Here is an 18,518-nt window from a genome sequence, read left to right on the forward strand (position 1 = left end):
CCCTCTCCCTCCCCCTCTCTCTCTCTCCATCTCTCTCTTCATCTCTCTCTTTCTCTTTTCATCTCTCTCCCACCCTTCAAGTCTGTTTAGCACCACTTATTTCCAGATGTTTCAGATGACCACCTGTCAGCTAAAGATGTCTCTCAGAAGATTCAAGACATCACAGATAACGTCAAAGAAGTGTTGAGCGACCTTGAAGGTAGTGTATATCAAAACTCTCAACATTTCATATATAGCATACTTATAGTAAGTGCATGGGATTCTATAACCAGAGATATGATCATCAAAAGCTAGCCTTTACTACTGTACTCGGGTTACAGAAATGTAGTAACTGTTCACAAACAGTAGCGGCAGTTCTTCCTACGTTCGCCGACCACCTACACTTAGGTTTTAACCTACATGTAATTGGATTTCAAGAAGAATTTAGGGGTTATCCGGTTAGTTTATAGAGCTTATCATGTTTGCTTTCCGTTGATCTATAGAGATGTTGGGAGACGAAGAGAGAAGCTTATTCGAAGAGCGAGAGGCTTCGGTCGATGAACTTGGTTAGTTTTACATTTTCTTTCCTCCCTTCGTAGCCCTAAATGTAGGTTATAACATAGTTTCGATTGGATTGGCTTTTACATATTTTGAATAAGTTTTACATAGTCATAGTATGATACATTTTGAAATCTGATTTTTCTGTTGATCCTTATCAGTTTACTAATCTGCCCAGGGTGAAACATTCGATAGGAGTTTTCAGTTTAGTCTCACTCACGAATTGCTTTGACAGCGTTGTCAGTTGTGCACAGATGACATGTTGTGGATCTGGAAACGTATTGTACATGATGACGTAACATTCAGCTCGTGTTTTACACTTTTCAGCTGAAGCCTTGGAGAAAGTGGAACAGCTGGTGAGGGGTGAGCACCATATGCTGATTATTACATCATCACAAGCATATCTGTACAAGAAGCTTGCGTTTGTGATAAACTTAAGATTTATTTGCCTTGATATGCACAGGTTTGTTTAGACCTCATACCGGATGCACGATAACGATGATGATATTTATACCTCAATATCGATCGACTAGACATATTTCAGTTGGTCGAAGAAATCGGCCAAGTCATCTCTCCCAATTCTTGAGACTCTATTGGTGACCTAGGATCTTCTGTGTTACAGGATACCCAATGAGGTTGGCTCGAGCTTGTGAGCGGCAAAGGTTGGTGCTTCGCTGCCCTTCTGGACAAACTATCAGCATCACCACCGCCCTGTACGGCCGGACCACGCGGGCGTTTTGCCCCAACGGCTCCATCCGCTCCACCGGCTGCCGCAGCCCCAGCAGCACGGTCCGGGTCAGGACCAGCTGCCAGGGGAAGACCAGCTGCTCTGTGGACGCCACCAACAGCGTGTTCGGGGATCCTTGTAGGGGAACATTCAAGTACCTGGAGGTCAGGTTTAGCTGCGTCGGTAGGTACCAATTTGTTCATCACACCATTCAGTACCACAGTACGACAATGTAGTAATGGCAATCTGCTTTATGTTGAGTACATCTGTATCTGTATCTATATAGCCGGTATAACCGCCCTTCGGCGTAACACACCATCTGGTGTCGATTAAGTTCAAGAAATGCAGGTCCTCCCAGTTTCTTGATCAGTCTTGCCAGAACTACAGAACTACATCCCCCCCCCCCCCCTAATACCAACATTGATGCCAAAAGCTTACTGCATCAACCAAACTGAATTTGCAGTTCCCATTCGTGCAGAGATTTTCTTGTTTTCTGGGCCATACCTGATCTACAGATGTTGGCATCCGTCTGTCTCGGAAGACAATGGTAGGCGGACGGGTTTAAGGCGACCCGTCTGCCTGGCCTGCACTTGGGTTTTTAAGGTGAAGGAGGGGTGTGCACGTCCTTCTCCACCCTCTCGTCCACTGGCACACAAGTCCTACAGGGGCAACTGTATGCAACGTGTAAGTGGCTCACGCAGAAAAGTAAGTGGCTCGCGCAGAAAAGTAAGTGGCTCACGCAGAAAAAAAGTAAGTGTGTTTTGCAAAAAAGTAAGTGGCTCACGCAGAAAAGTAAGTGGCTCGCGCAGAAAAGTAAGTGTCTTGAGCAGAAAAGTAAGTGTCTTGAGCAAAAAAGTAAGTGTCTTGAGCAGAAATATAAGTGTGTTGAACATTGTTGCTATCGGCCACGGTATTGGTTGGTCCCCCATCCAAGCACTGTCTGGACCGCGCGTTGCTTAACTTCCGAGATCGAGGGATCGGCTTTACCAACGCGCCACGCGGCCGTAGCATATATGACAAGATATTTTTGTGTATTGTGTATTGTTTTTCCTCCCCAAGATGTCAGTGTAGAAAAAAATGTTCATTGATAGATTTTGACTCGATTATTTTCGTTTCATAATCTATTAAGGGGGATTACTTATGTCAAATTTTGCCTCACCACTTCGGAAACATTTTGTTCCAGCCGGGAGACCAGCGTCCTCTCCAGACTGTTCCGGCTGGACCCCCTGGTACAACCGTGACAGCGCGGACGCCTCGGGAGACTGGGAAATGCTCTCGTCCATCAGGAGCGAGAACCCCGGGAAGGTCTGCGCCGCGCCCTCGGGCATCCAGGCCCGCGTCAGAGGCTCCAACACCCCCGCCTCGCGAACCGGCGAGCGGTTCTTTAAGTTCAACCCCCAGGAGGGCATCGTGTGCAGGAACGCCGATCAAAGAGACCGCAGATGCCAGGACTATGAAGTGCGCTTCTGGTGCCCGTAGAGAGTATATGTTATGCTACAAGAATAACAGCAGCATCAATGTTCTTAGATCAATTGTGTAACATTGGTACCAGACAACCTGACCCTATATGTGTAGTTTTATACGTTCTTTTTTTAGCAAGTGCCAGGATGCCGCGGGGATTTTTAAGTGCGCTTCTGGTGCCCTTAGACAGCAAATGTTATGCTACAAGAACAACAGCAGCATCAATGTTTATATTTCTAAATTCAATGGTGTAACATTAGCAGCAGGACATCCTGTCCTTAAATGTGTAGTTTTCTACTATTCTCCAAGCAGAGTTTGAGTCTTGGAGATATAGTAGTGAGAGGAGCGAGCCGGTAAAAATTCCGACTGTATCTCCACGACTTAACCTCTGCTTGGAGAAGAGTTTCATACTAGTATTTTGAGAAAGTGATTGCATCATTCGATGTTCTAGTAGCTACCAGCGTATTTGATACAATTGTTATATTGCCCTTTTGATTAATAGCATGTTGATCGATATTCCGCATATCGCATTGTTTATTGCCATGAATTCATTGTAAGCTCTTTCGAAAAAAATCGCGATGTTAAAATTAAACCAGATTGCACGGATAAAAGTGGATTGTCCAGTTGTGTTCCCTTTAGATTGGTGGGGCATTTATAACGGTCTTTCAGAGCATGTTGCCACACTGTATACAGAACGTGGGAGTGTTTCCAGGTCAACCAACACCCGGTAAAGCCAAGGTGTGTCAAACTTGTCAACAGCTGAGAATTTTACGGTCCAACATTGCCATTATAACATTCAACAGACTGATGAAGTCAATGTTTGCTATCGTAAATAAGGTTGGTTTTGAACAAAAGGAGAAAAACAAATACTTAGACTTAGACTTTTGTTTGTCACAGGAAGCCCGGCTCCCTGGTCAATCAATCCTCTTATAATTAGTTTTTATTACACTGTATTCTGAGAGCAGTCATTGCCCGAAAGGTCACAACAGAGCGTTTGGTACTGTCGGTGTCCGGTGACTAGTTTTGCCAAACACTCACCCATGAGTACAATCAAACAATCATATAAACGCGGCACTAGTATTCCATAAAAGTAAGTTGTTCAAGTACAATGTATTCACTTTTCTTTATGTGGATCATTGAAAGCTGACAAGTTTTGCTAACTCGAGACCAACCATCAGATAAAACACGTAACGCGTGGTAGAGATGCACGGGAGACCAAAAACACGACTCTGCAGGCCATAGGCATAGCTGGATACACATTTAGTCTCTAACATATTCTTCCATGGACCATCGCGATTCTCGCCAAGACTAACAATGTCAGATAAAACGGCACATCACAACGTTCTTGTTAAAATAGGCTGATGCCGTTTGGGGAAATAGCTGTATGTTAATTGTATTGTAAATGATATAATGTAATCATATAACATAAATAAGACTAAAATGTTTAAATGTTTGTCGTTATTTCACCTATTCTCCTAGTGTAGGCTTCCTCTTTGTACTAACCAAAAAATTGAATGGCATTAAAAATGGGCGTCTCCTGAAATGAAACGACGCACCCCATACACATAGCGCTAACAGAAATATCTGTACAACTAAGGTCGGCGTTAGGCAGTCGTTGCTGCGTTAGGATCGTGTCCTTTCATCCTAGGGTCAAAGAAGTTAAACGCCGTCCTTAGTTATACAGTTATTTCTATTAACGCTATGTGTATGGGGTGCACGACGGCAAATATATTGGACAATGACATAAAGCCTTGTACCACACACGTAGCGCCCAAATTGTGATTAACGCCCTTGATTTCTGGAGGGGCCGAAAAAGTGTTTGATTTATAACTTGGTATTGGAGGAGACTATAAATACCTGAAGTCTCCCACCCGGAGTGCAGTCTGCGGGAGAGACAAGGAAAGTGGGGTCTCCAGATTGACGTAAGACTTCTCACCTGTTGATACCGGTAGGAACTTTCATTTACTGTTTCATGGTCATTCCTTTTAGCAGAAAACGAACAATGGGTCCTATCCTATTGGTACAGGTTTACAACTGGTGATGAAGTTATCTGGTGCTCGTGGGTGAAGTGTGAGGGTAACAATCTACTCTGCACAAACTCGTGTTTCCGTCCTGGTCAAGGCGATTGGTGCCACAAAACCGCTCAAATTATGGTAAATGCGTGTAAGTAGAAATTGGCATAAGTCTGTTGGCTAAATACAACAATAAAAGCGATTTTAGGGTGGAGTCAGAAATCTGCTGTTGACATAGTTTGAGAGACTGCAGCTATCTTTTGCACCAATCGACTAGACTGTCGGATTTATTGATCATGTACAGGGAGGGGTTCTAAAATGCTTCTATTTTTTCTAGTAGTCACAAGTCTCACAACTGCTCAGAACAAATGTTTTAGTATCCACTGAGATGGGAATCACAATGCGTACGTTTCGTGCCTATGTATGAACATCTCTTTCTTGTACATTTGATTATAATTAGAAATACACTGATGCCTAGTTCCGCAATTGTATATTTTTCGTATGGAAAATTGGGTATATTGGGGCTTAATTCAAAGTTTCATATTGGTGGATGCCTGAGGTACAGATTCTTCCGTCGCTCTCACAGAACAAGGGAAATCGGGTTTAATGTCGTTCATGCAATCCTATATTTTATTCTACAGTTATAATTTATACCTTATTTGGTTAAGGCAACCCCCCGCAAACCCTACGCTTTTGCCTGAAATAAATCATATATATCATGAGGGTAGTATTAGTGAATGGCGCCGTTCTGGTACCAGAAGAACAAACTTTGCTGTTACGTGACAACATGGTATATTGTACCCGATAAGAATTACAGTCAATATAAAATTGCTTATATTTTTTATCTGTCCGCTGATTTATTGATTAATAGTGCCTGTAAAATATTTCGTGCTCTTGAATGATTTTATAACGTTACCCTTAAGCCAAACAGTTAAGGTCACAGAGTCACGACGGAGCTTTAATTTACAGTTAGAAGACCGGTTAATATTAGCTGATATTAGTCTTCTAACTCTAAATTAAAGCTCCGTTCTAGTGCAATTAATAATTGCAATAGAACTTTGATTCAACCTGACACCATTCTAATACATCATTTCGACGTTACCCTGCTTTGAGGCACGTAGACACCTAAGATGGCCGTCCGACTCCTCCTGACCGTGTGGCTGGTGTTGCTGGTTGGACGCACGGCTTCAACTGAAGTATTTGCAGGTGTGTGAAGTGGCTCAATCTCATACACAAGTTACATCATAAGCTTCAGGAGGAATGGTCATTGATTAGGAGATATTTACTGGATACGCGTAGAAATATTAAGGCATTGATTTACCATATAAAAATGTTTTATTTTTCCTCATTGAGTATGCGACTAAGGTTGTAATTAGCATAATGTATATCATATGTGCTATCGCTACAATCCTATCCTATGGCATAATCCATGTCTAAGCTACCTGCATGCACAAAATCATGGAAATGATCTGTCCTTCCTTTGTTGAGTTATCCTCCTCAACACTTTCAACAAAAACTCCCCTGCAGTTCCAAAACTAACAGCTATAACGTCTAACGTTAGTTCCCTAACCTATATACACTGACATCAAAAGCTACTCCCACAAAAAAGCAACACCCTAGCTTGTCCGGGAGAAAAGATTTAGCAAAAAATACACAATGTTTTGCTGTAGTACGAAGTTAAGTCAGGCAGGAAGCCCCAACTCGCCTCCGATCTTCCTCTTCGAAAAACCTACCCACATATCAAATATCACGATCCATTCATACCCTCTTATGTTATGCTAAACTACAGATATGTGGAGACTCAGACACATCAACATGCCCAAAACAATAATTTTTCCCGGAGGTAAAACAAAATTTTTTCTACTTTCTGCATGTTTTCAGATGACGCCCTGTCTCCAGCAGAGGTGCCCCAGCAAACACGGGACAACATCGAGGTAGACTCTAACAAAGTGGAACACCTGGTGGAGACACTCAAAGGTAAGGGATCGTAAGGCCTATCAAACGTTTTCTAGAATGTGTCATCATTGCTTATTCAGTCATGCCCATAACTTGTACATTAATTTCTGTGGTAAAAAGAAATGCACGGGATTTTATGTCAGGAGTTCGATTGCATGCTATCACAACTAACGTAATGCCTAGATAAATTTAGATGCGAAATGCTTGTAGCTGACTTACTATATCCCATGCGTGAAAAAGCTTGCTTTGTTGGCCACTACATGTTCGCAGTTCCTCAGAACCCGGTGACAAAAAAATCCCACATGTGAGCTCACGGGGAATACTACGAAGGGCCCAGGTCGTTGCTGCTAACATCTAAAACCTATCATATTTTATTTCTCTCTGTATATTCTTTCTTTACATCAGGTATGATTGAGGAAGGGGCCAGAGATGCAGGACTTGAAGGGGGTGCTTCCGTGGATGAACTTGGTTAGTTTGGGCGTGTTATTTAAGTGCTGAATAACTTATCAATGCTAAAAAAGAGGTCAGATTAGAATACTGTCAATATTTCTAGCACAGAAACAGCTCAGGTATTGTGGTTGAGAGCAGACAGTTCGGGTGAACCTAGCCTGACTGAAACGTGCTCCTATCGGCGTTTGAGAGTTCAGCCACGGTTGGGTCAGATTGATGAACGAATCTTGGGTTAACTACATAAATTCTGATGAAGAAGTTTCAAGAAACAGAATTTTCTATTGTGACGTGTATTCATTTTCGTACTATCAGATGACATACTGCAGAACTGACAGAATTATTGCAAGCCTAAAAATGTATTGTTCATAACTTTGAGCTATAAAATGTTGGTTTCCCTCCACAGATGCCGACCCTCCTGCAGAAGTGATGCAGGAACTGGAGGCAGAAGGGGACCGGGGGATAGATGGTACGGGATAAATATTGGTGTGAACGGGGAGCCCTAAATGTATAATATGTACTTCGAGACATGCACATTTCATATACGTACTAAGTGCCTGCGTATATGCGTTCTAGTCCTGTGTCTAGTCCATGAAAGGTCGCTTCCGGCAGTAGTAGCATGCCAATGGCAAACAACCCAACCATGCCAATGGCCAATGGCAACAAAGGGCAACATCTGCAAGGATCGCTAGGAGTCTCCTCTGATTTGTGAAACCAACTTATCTGATAGCTAAAGCTCATCAGAATGATTATTTAATATCTCTCTGTCTTTATCAGACTGCTGGCTTGTTGAATTGATCTTGTACTTGTATTCATGTCCTCTTTATCTTTAAATTTATTTTTAGATCTGATGGAAGAAGAAGAAAGGCAAGTGCCTGATGAGGACCTTGGTGGGGAGACTTTGATGGGTGGAGTCAGTAAGTTTTAAGTACCTAGTTTTTTTCACAGCATGGCATGCTGGGATACTGGTCTCTTCACTGTGGAAAAATCAGCAAGTCAAATCCTGTTCATTTCAAGAAGAACAAGAACAGGACTCAGGCACCCCTATGTGCAAGCAGATACGACCTTATAGATCTAAGTATTACTATTAGGATTTGCTTCTGGTTGTGTTAACTACTGCAGTAACTGTAGGGACCTTACAATGAAAGAGTCTCGAATATGGGTAACAAATTCAATATAGAATTGTGGTGAATGTGGCACGATATATAAAAAATGTCTTCAGTGTAACAATTCAACTTTTGATTTTATGTCTTCCAGCTGAAGAACTGGAGGAAGCACGACATGTGGCAGGGGGTCAGTGGAACATTTCTATAATGACTCGTATATAAGAGTGTGTATGATGATTATGTACAGGTCATTGTGCAAACAACTTTGACTAATAATGGAGAGGGCGTACTTTTGATATATAGGTTTACTCAGGAAGAGAGGAAGAAATTGCCTGGATACCAGCCCGATCTCAAAAATATCTGGTGGAGATAGATATTATCGGGCTGGGGTCTGGTATCCAGGCTAAGAAGGAAACTGTTTTGCCAATTGTTTAACATTAGTGGCCATCAAGAAAGTTGGAAGTGGAGTCATATGTGACCACAATACCTTCTTCATGAGGTATATGCTATTATTTCAACAGTTACAGGCTTATAACAACTGTAATATACCCGTTACCAGAACCATGCAGTGACCGGTTCAGTAAGACATTTGTTGACTTGGGCCATTCTTTAATGCAGGACGGAGGTTTGCCCGAGTTTGCGAACACCAGACATTGACCATCAGTTGTCCTGCTGGACGACAGATCCGCATCTTGTCCGCCCTGTACGGCCGGACGTCACAGGACTTCTGCCCCCACAGCCAAATCCGCACCACCAGCTGCCGCAGTGAGAACAGCATGGCTCAGGTCAGGGCCAGCTGCCAAGGGCAGTCCAGCTGCTCTGTGGCAGCCTCCAACAGCGTGTTCGAGGATCCTTGTGTGGGAACATTCAAGTACCTGGAGGTCAGGTATGCATGCACTGGTGAGTACAATCTTTTATTTGGCTTGGCCCATTTTCTAGGTCTGTTTTTGCACAAGTCAAGCCATCTCCCACATGTTCCAGCTTCCTTTTCACTTAGATCTGAATATTTAGACGTCTTTTCCATACAATTGTTTTAAGGGGCCCAAAGTACGTCATCCACAAAGTTGTGTCAGTGCGGCCGTATCAGAACACAATATTCATAATTTCTCTGGGTGTTCAGTTCTAAACTTGTTAACAAATAGATGTTATAGGTATACATAAAATTCCTGAATGAAAATTCCCATTTCAGGCCGACCAACAACAGGCTGTGGTGGCTGGACCCGCTGGTACGACCGTGACAACCCGTCTGCCACAGGAGACTGGGAGACTCTCACCAACATCCGTGAGGAGAACCCCGGGCAGATCTGCGCCGCGCCCTCCGGCATCCAGGCCCGCGTCAAAGGCTCCAACACCCCCGCCTCACAGACCGGGCGCCAGTTCCTCCACTTCAACCCGGGGGTCGGGTTCGTGTGCAGGAACGGCGACCAGAGCGGCAACAAACGCTGCCTGGACTACGAAGTACGCTTCTGGTGCCCGTAGTCAGCACATGATTCACCACTCATCACCTTGCTGTTAGTAACGAAAACATCTGTCTTCGATAGCACAACAGAAGTGGTTTGAGTTTGTGTGTGTACTGTAGTTCCTGTGATGGTTGTATCATGATATGAGTCTTGTTGATGTCATTTTCTGATGATGAAAATATCATTTAATGATGCAGTCTTCATAGACCCAAGCATTCCAAAATAAACTGATGAATTCAGAAAAATTGTGGTTGACCAGATCAGTTGTTGTTTACACAGCTTGTCTATGCAGCAGTGCTTCAGTATTATACAGCCCACTCTTTTGTTAGTATATCACAATATATATGCAAAGTCCTCATAACAAGCACAATATAATCACTTGAACATTTGACAAGATGTGGAGAACAATTAGATCCAAACACCCTGCAGAAATCTCAATTACTCCCAACACAACTAACTCCCATCACCCTACCCTTTAAAACTCACCCTACCCTAGACTTAAACTATGAAAGGTGTACTTTTTATGCAAATACATGTGATGTACCGAGACATTTTCCATACTCCCTATCTAAGATAAGGTATGTTGTAAGAAGTACGGACACTGGAGATATACACACAAGAGCCTGTATTATTAGTCCAAAGCTATCATAGAGCATGTACATGTACCAAACCTGTATACACACATCCCAATATCAACTGAGCTGTTCCTAGTGGGCCATTCCACTTACAGGGAGGGGTGGACTAAGAGATGCTCTCTGGGCATGGTGACAAAAAAGGAGACACAAAACTGGTGAAAAGTAGGCATGGAGATGAGGGTTTATTTATCATGGGACTGGGCTGCAATAAACCATTGATAGGGTGTGGGATATGGAACAAACAAAAAGGACTAAGGGATATCAATACAATATCTTTAACACCACCCCCAAAATTACTATATAATGGCCCTCAGTGCCACTTACTTCTCTAATATCAAGCACAGAGGCACGTCTGAACAGTCCTCATGGACTTAAGGTTCATCTCCAATGCTGAACTTTGACACCTATCTGTACAACATCACAGTAATTGTACATGAAACGGTATATATTTGTCCACTACACAAAGGCCTTGGTATTAGCTTGTTGCTACAACAAGAGTTTCCCTACCATCATCAGTTTGGTATAGTGGCACCAGCATACCAAGAAAGCTCATCACTTTAGCTGGTATCTCACGGACTGCACGCCAATTTGCACCCATTTTAAGAATGCCTGACACGGTTCTGTGAGATCCCTGCTTATGCCAGAAACATGTTACAAACTTGGGATATTTACACTGAAACTTCCTACCTATCCCAGACTTACAAAACAGTTAGCAAATTTGGTTACCTCTAAATTCAACTGATACCACTATACCAACAAAAAAGCAGGGAAAGCAGTGACTAGTCAATATACTATAACAGACCAAAACAAAGTATACAGCAAAAGCATGTGCAGCCATAGGTAACATAGACTGCTGCAGGCAAAAGCTACCTTTGCCAATTGTGGTTAGTTTGTAGTTTACTGTAGCATGATCTCCACACACATGTAACTCTATACACCAAGGCCTGAGACCACTAACATACAAAAGTCATCATTTTGTTGTTATCAATGTCCTTGTATATCTGGAGCCAGTAGCGCAGTATAAACACTATATTCTAATATACCTATTCTTCACATACACTGTATAGCAAATTAGGAGGGAAAAAACATCAAGTATATTTTGTATAATATTATGTGTGGTTAAGGTAGCACACACAAATTTCCCCGTTCCCCATGCACACTTCAAATATGTACATTAAATATCACATGATAAAGCAATGAAGTAAAATTGGGCAAAAATATGTGTTTGCTGACTCTGCACTTCAAATTAAGTGTGCTATTGTTGCTCAGGTTTATTTCATTTGCTACAAGCTTTGGGATTGGATGCACTACAGTACATGTAGGCTTGTCCAATCAGACTGTAGATTGTACTTAACAACTAACCTTTAGCCATATCAATTCCAATATACCTAAGAATCATCAATTTCTTCTTAACTTCATCTTCACACAAAAACTGTCAAAATACAAAAGTTTGGTCTACTATTACTAATGAGATCACAAAAATGTAGTTTTGTCTAGTAAAAGCATTGAATGCCTTCATATTGTTTTTCACTCTTGAGTTTTTTTATCTGCAATGTGGCTGTTTTAAATACAGGAATGAATTTTGATCCAGACACCATTTTTCCAAAGTAAATCCATCCTTATGAAAGCTACAATTCATTGTCTACATGTCTCTTCCTCCTGTCATCACCATCTATCGGCCGCCACTCTTTGAATGTTGAATTAGCCACTGCAATGTGATGTCTGAAAGGTAAGATAAACAAGTCAACACTACTAGTACTAGCAGATAAAAATAAATAACTAAAACTTTGTAACTTTGCCACAATACTGGAAGGTTCATAGAAGGTGTAGAAGAACACTAACAACCTCCAAAACAACTAGATGCACCCCTTTCTGAAAGGTCTGGAACATCAGCAATGAGACTGCTTTTCTTGCATATAAATGTGTGTTGGTAGCAGTGCTTTAGCCAGCTTAAATTTTTTTCCGTCCCCTGGATTTTGAATGGAAATCCTGTCAAAGGTGCAACAATCCTAGGTGGGTCTGGGGGTATGCTCCCCAGGAGAATTTTGACCCTCTGAAATGCTATTTCCTTTATTTTGAGGGGCAAATTTTGCTGGTAGACTCAGCTTGGTTCCATTAGAATCCAATTCTGTCCCCTGCAGCAAAATTTAGTCAAAGGATGGAAGGACGGATGCTGGTTAGAACCCTGATGTACCATAATCTACAGTCAAACAATATCTCCCGTTTATTCCACATTCAGTATAAAAACAACACAACTCCTCATTATGCAGAATCAATCATTGTAGATAGCAGTGAAGGGGGCAGCAGAAATTGGATCATGTTAAATCATCCCATGACTATGATCAGAATCATCTCAAAATGACACAGATCCATAGCTTTGAGACAATTTGCTTGCGACGCTGTGAAAGATATGCATGTATTGATGCACATGATGCCAATCCAACCCTAAGCCTTGCCAATCTTCATTGAGTTAGTCAGCCATGTAGTTGTGCACTGCATTGCATACCCTATGCATTTTGTTACTGCCCTGACTAACTAACAACAGTAACACAGTGCATACCACATCATTACAAATAACTAGAGTAGAAAAGCACAGGAAAGTGCATCCTCCACATATCTAAATACAGGCACTTGTAACTTTTAAAACACTGCTGAAGTGTGTATGTACCGTATGTGACTAACGTTTTATCGTGCAGCAGCAAACTCACCTATGTTGTCTTTCTCCTTACAGGAGATGGAGTAACAACAGATTTCTCTATCCTGGATGGCAGACAGGTTCCTGGAACACACGATATATATATATTACCATACACACAATTTCACAGAACAGGCCCTTGGTGTAATGGTACAAATATTCTATTTTGTTTCAGTATAGAATACTAACTACTCACCACTAGCAACTGTACATTTACAGCATATGCAACACCATGCAACACCAAGGCCAACTGTCTTTCCATGGTCAACACTCAGTACTTCTTTGTGGAAACATTCTTGTCTTCCTGTGTCTATCACTATATCATGATACTGTGAATGTATTTACTTTTGTAGTCATTTTAATTCAGAGGGAAAAGGATGCTTTGACAGTGTTTGAAATTAACATTTGAAACAGTTCTGTTGTACAGCAATGTTACAAAACACATATACATATATGTCCACACTGTTTTGCCATCAGAGCCCACTGAGAAAACCTTGAAAATAAAACCACTGAAAATTTCTAGATTTACAGTATCCTTATCTCACGAGTTGAACATCCTGCTCAACCTTCCATACCTAAGTCTCAGACAATTTTCCACCTGGATGATTTAGTGTGTTGGATACAGGATTGATTTTGAGAAGAGTGGTTCTCCTTGATGGCCACTCTTAATTAAACAGAACCATTAGTAAAGTGATGCACATTTTATAGTATTTTTTTCATCTGCTCAGCTCTTCTGTAGAAAACAGGACATCTTAATCTAAAACCTTGTTTCATGGTAGCCCAACCAGTAATAGAAACACAACAGAACAGATAATGTCAAACTAGGATGCAAAATGTAGACACATTGTTGAATTTTCACTTCATAAAGTCTGTATCAATATTGACCATATGATGGTTTGGTGCAGCAAAAAACTGGGCAGTGATTTCTAATCCAGGCTCCTTTCATGTAGATGCAAAATGCAAGTGTACAATCTCAATCTTACAATGTAACGTTAGATCTGTGCTTACTCAAGTTACGAGATCATTAATGAGACTTACAATCTTTCAATCAACTCCTTCTCATCTAGAGCATTAGGCAGATCTTTCTTGTTCCCCAGAACTAGAACCTGGGCAGAGAATACAGAAAAAAGAGAGTTAAGCAAGGCTTTACTCTTACACAAACACTTGAAGTGAACACACCAAAGAACAATGTGAGCATGACATCACAAGAACTGAAAAAACAAAACTGTTATCACATTCAGGCTTTATGGACATTGACTGATAATGTTGGGAAACAGTTAAAAAGACACATAACAGGTAATACTACCAATGGGAAACAGTTTAAAAGACACAAACCCGTGTTACTAGCTCTGTGTCTTTTAAACTGTTTCCCAACATTATCAGTCCACAGCCAGAAAGCCTATCTAAAGCTACATTGTAGCCGAGTCCTACAAGTTACAACAGAGCTCACAAAAGGCGTGGGAAAATTTCTTACCGGGATGCCGTGCAGCTGTGGCTTGTCCAGGAGGTTGTGTAGCTCGTTTCGTGCCGCCTCAAGTTTCTCGTGATCTGCAGCATCAACCATGTATCTACAGAGGGGATCAAACAAGCTCATCTTAGTTAGAGTAGGTTATACAGTATTTTGAAACATGGGTTTCTACATCAAAGACATAAAAGTTCCACTCAAGAAACAAATGTTGTTTTTGCTATACCATTAAATGGCAGCATTACCATGGTCATACATGGTCATGAAAATTACAATTTATACTAGTCATTCAGTGCACAAAGAATCAAAAACAAAACAAACTGAGACATTACAATGTTGGACATCAAGCATAACTTCCCTATATCACCTGTGTTTCAAATAAATCTATACTTACACGATACAGTTGACACCCCTGCAGTAGCGCTCCCACATGCTTCTGAACCTGGGCTGGCCACCAATGTCCCACAGCTACGGAAACAAAAACAATGGGAAACATTAACTTACAACAGACAAATTTCACATTTTCACATTTCTTTCTTGTGTACTAAGTTGAACCTTTGTAATACTCCTGTATGTTTTAATTACAAGCCATCACTACCTTCTTTATGTAGAAACGTAACACACCTATCTATGATTCCAGCAATAGCATTTTAAGCTGTCAGTATAAGTTCAGTTTATTCATATCATTGTGTGCTTAGATTTTAGCTGCACGGTTCTCTTCATGGAACAGATTCTATTATATCCTGGTCTCTCCTTTCAGCTTACCTCATCAGCAACACAAACACAAGCTCCACAGTACGTAATATTTGCACATTGAATATCACAAATGAAACTGTAGAGATTGAGACCATGACAATTGAATAAACTTGCATCAAATATGGCTAAAATGATTCCATTGGCATAAAAATAATAGGGCAGTATACCGAGTCTTGAAATTATACTTCAGATAATGTAATATGTTTAAGAGATACACAGAAGGTAGCAGCCATAACATCTTTATAGCTGCTCTTTAGGGGACTCTGGCCATTCCTACGGCAATTGACCTGGGCTACCTAATCAATAGACTACAAAGGGAGACTGGTACATCTGGGGATCTTTGTTAGGCCTTTTCTGCATACAGTTGGCACTCAGTTCTTGGCAGTGAACACATTTACCTGCATGGCGCACCTGAGCTGAATACCGAGAGACTATAAATACATTATAGGTATTATGTCTTAAATAAAGATGAAATTTTCAGGCATGGTTAGTGATGCAAGTAAATGTTTTCCTTATTGCATTTTGGGACGAATTGTGAACAAACATGTGAACATAACAAAATACATATTTCAATTTTGGTTTACATCTGAATATCTAACCTAATAAGGAAAAAATACAGTCAACTTGATAAAAATATACATGTATGTTATACAAATCAGACAATATTTCAAAGAGAACACTGTCAAATTAACTTTAAGATATCTTTCTTCCTTCCTTGCTTGTCCCCATCCATAATCTATCCCTGGGGATATCCCTGTATCAACCCTGAATACTGCACCAATGATATTTCGCCTCCACAACCACTTCAGTCATAAACACAGTCCCAGTGGATTCAAATGACACAACAGTCGGATATTTTATAGCCCCAGAAGAGCAGGTGTTGTTGCACTGCTTTTAGCAATTCTCCATGGATCGGGATGAAGTGTTATACAGAAATAAGATTCTGTCATACATACGCGTACAGTATACACAATAGCTCTGCGATTTAAATAAGTTAAAAGAAATCATTTTTCTAATTGTTGATTAGAACGGCACCTGCTGTTCAAATATTAAAACTAATAAAAGGCTGATTCCTGGTACGCATTTTCGCGTCTCACATTTAAAATGTAATGAATCTGTCCACACAAAGTCCACAAATCTGTCATCTCTTCATTTCTCAGACTAGCCATTTTTTGGTAAACTCTGAAGATGCATTACCAAAGGTGGTCCTTGATGTTACCTAAAATGTCTGTTTTACTTTGCCTGTCTCTGTAGTATCAGCCATCTGATCCACTACTGTGTAATGCCAGTGGCACTACCATAAAGCATGCTGTGGCATTTCACTCTTCACATGATCAATTTGTCACCATGATGGCCACAATAGGCAGAAACACACAGTTTTATGTGTACCTGAAGGAGTGTGCGCATTTGTCATTATCAATGATAGCCTGGCATACCAATACATTGCTCGGAGGGAATTTGCTCCATTTGTTTTAGTCCTTTAATCAATACTCTGTCATTATTTGACAGAAGATACTCTGTCATAATTTGACAGAATATATGAAGTTGTGTAAAAATACTAATTACTGCACCTTTTTTATGGATCAAAACCAACCGTACAGTCCAAGAGGTGTAAAAAAAAATAATATATTGTAAATCAAGCAATTGAAAAAATTCTCAGACTTTTCAGACAGAATCCATCTTTCATCAGTGACAGAGAATGAAAATGGCATATGAATCACTTGACACTTTAGCCACTAGATTAGAGAATTCATCCCGTCGCTTGATTTAACCGTATTACATAATTGTCCACCTAGATATATAACCTTGATCGACACTCCAGTAGGTGATTTCTTTAACAGACATATAAGAAGAACTTGAGACAGAGCAAGTTGGTCTGACTCATGATGAAGGATCTGCATGCTCTTTTACGTAAGGCGTAGGCAGCCTATTTTATTTCCCGTAATTCGTAGGGAAAACCATCTACGTAAATCGTAGCGAGGTGACGAAATTTAGCGTAATTGCCTTCCTTGATTTGGCATAATACGTAGGGGGTTCTCCTGAATTCAGCGTAAATCGTTGTCAGGACCCCCCATACTGACCCTCATGATGGTGGGAGGGAAATCCATGTGGGGGTGGGGGGGGCAGCTGATGACACATGAGAGGTCATATGACACACATCCTGGTCTTGGTCTCCATATCAGACACAGCACGGAAGGGTGGTGTACTGGATCATAGACACAGGAACTATACTGGATCATAGACACTGGGCATATAACATTACAGGCATAATTTTATTTCTAACGTGGGGAGGGGTGCACCTTGGTCTACTGGGCTCACAAAGGTGGGAAATTACTGCACACACAGTACGAATGTGTGGGGGAAAACATGGCAGATCATATAAACTATAAGAACTCTGTAACCACGCCTTACTTACTGTTGTCCGTCTCTATATGTCGCTGACCCTATGAATATAATTAACCATATTTCATACATACTAAAAAAACACGTCTACAAAACATCATTTGCATAAGATCACAGATCAGATCAGGGTACCTGAAGCCTGGCCTCACCTTGATGGTAACATTCCCCTTTGACACTTTCCTCATGTTGAATCCGACTGTTGGAATCATGTCTTCGCTGAACTGCCCCGACTGGAAAGGCAGGAAAAACAAAGTCAATTTACCAGCAAATTTCATATCACGCAGCATCACGCAACAAACAACGTATGAGATCAGATGCAACAAGCATGCAGAGGAAGAAGGGTGTTTGGTGGCGCCGCGCCTTCTTACCGCTATAACATTCACGAACGTCGTCTTTCCTGAGTACTGTAGACCCACGAGCGTCAGTTCCATCTCCTCCTTCCAGAATAAGGACTTAAACCACTCCAGTATCCTCCCTATGAAGGCCAACATCTTGGAGATTTTTAGGAAATACGTGCGGAAGAATCACCACTTTCTCCGGCGACACACAGACATGGAGATCATGTGACAGTCATGACGTCATCCAGACTGCATCATGGGATACAGCTGGCTCCCACCAAGGAGATCTCCAAGCAGATGTTGAGATACAACTAGTACTAGTAGTATTTATAGATCTTTATAATGGAGATTTTTGCCGTAGATTGAAAAAAAGTACCGGAAAAAAGTTAACTAATGTCTTCCGAAAATAATTTCATCAGGTTGGTAGAATATAGGATATGAGAATTCTTGTACACAACCAAAATTAAATTTACTTGCTTACGTTTCGGTGTCTATCAGACACCTTCCTCAGAGCTTCTGA

At 41.2% G+C, this 18,518-nt stretch overlaps 3 protein-coding genes across 6 annotated transcripts in view; 2 read left to right on the forward strand and 1 right to left on the reverse strand.

Moving 5' to 3' along the window:
- LOC118415997 (latrophilin Cirl-like) overlaps positions 1-11,069 on the forward strand; it is a 12,091-nt gene extending 1,022 nt beyond the window's left edge. Inside the window, exons 1-9 of one of the 4 annotated variants that reach the window (XM_035821023.1) lie at positions 4,538-4,673; positions 5,859-5,943; positions 6,619-6,714; positions 7,099-7,161; positions 7,547-7,609; positions 7,986-8,057; positions 8,398-8,433; positions 8,865-9,146; positions 9,436-11,069. In XM_035821023.1, coding sequence (XP_035676916.1) covers positions 5,868-5,943; positions 6,619-6,714; positions 7,099-7,161; positions 7,547-7,609; positions 7,986-8,057; positions 8,398-8,433; positions 8,865-9,146; positions 9,436-9,725 — 978 coding nt within the window. In that variant the 5' untranslated portion in view covers positions 4,538-4,673; positions 5,859-5,867 and the 3' untranslated portion in view covers positions 9,726-11,069. Of the gene's footprint in view, positions 1-4,537; positions 4,674-5,850; positions 5,944-6,618; positions 6,715-7,098; positions 7,162-7,546; positions 7,610-7,985; positions 8,058-8,397; positions 8,434-8,864; positions 9,147-9,435 lie in introns of those variants that run through there. The other 3 variants (XM_035821022.1, XM_035821025.1, XM_035821024.1) reach the window with 3 other exon arrangements.
- On the forward strand, positions 38-3,332 carry LOC118416001 (latrophilin Cirl-like). Its single transcript, XM_035821032.1, has 5 exons — positions 38-199; positions 483-545; positions 865-900; positions 1,160-1,447; positions 2,448-3,332. The coding sequence occupies exons 2-5, from the start codon at positions 485-487 to the stop codon at positions 2,741-2,743; spliced, it is 681 nt and encodes a 226-aa protein (XP_035676925.1). The 5' UTR covers positions 38-199; positions 483-484; the 3' UTR covers positions 2,744-3,332.
- On the reverse strand, positions 10,314-18,214 carry LOC118416004 (ADP-ribosylation factor-like protein 8B). Its single transcript, XM_035821035.1, has 7 exons — positions 18,029-18,214; positions 17,810-17,890; positions 14,896-14,969; positions 14,511-14,604; positions 14,075-14,142; positions 13,050-13,120; positions 10,314-12,063 (listed from the first exon to the last, which is right to left on the reverse strand). The coding sequence occupies exons 1-7, from the start codon at positions 18,149-18,151 to the stop codon at positions 12,014-12,016; spliced, it is 561 nt and encodes a 186-aa protein (XP_035676928.1). The 5' UTR covers positions 18,152-18,214; the 3' UTR covers positions 10,314-12,013.
- Between the last annotated feature and the right edge of the window lie 304 nt (positions 18,215-18,518).

This window comes from Branchiostoma floridae, chromosome 5, assembly GCF_000003815.2.
Source record: "Branchiostoma floridae strain S238N-H82 chromosome 5, Bfl_VNyyK, whole genome shotgun sequence".
In the NCBI taxonomy this organism is placed as follows: Eukaryota; Metazoa; Chordata; class Leptocardii; order Amphioxiformes; family Branchiostomatidae; genus Branchiostoma; species Branchiostoma floridae.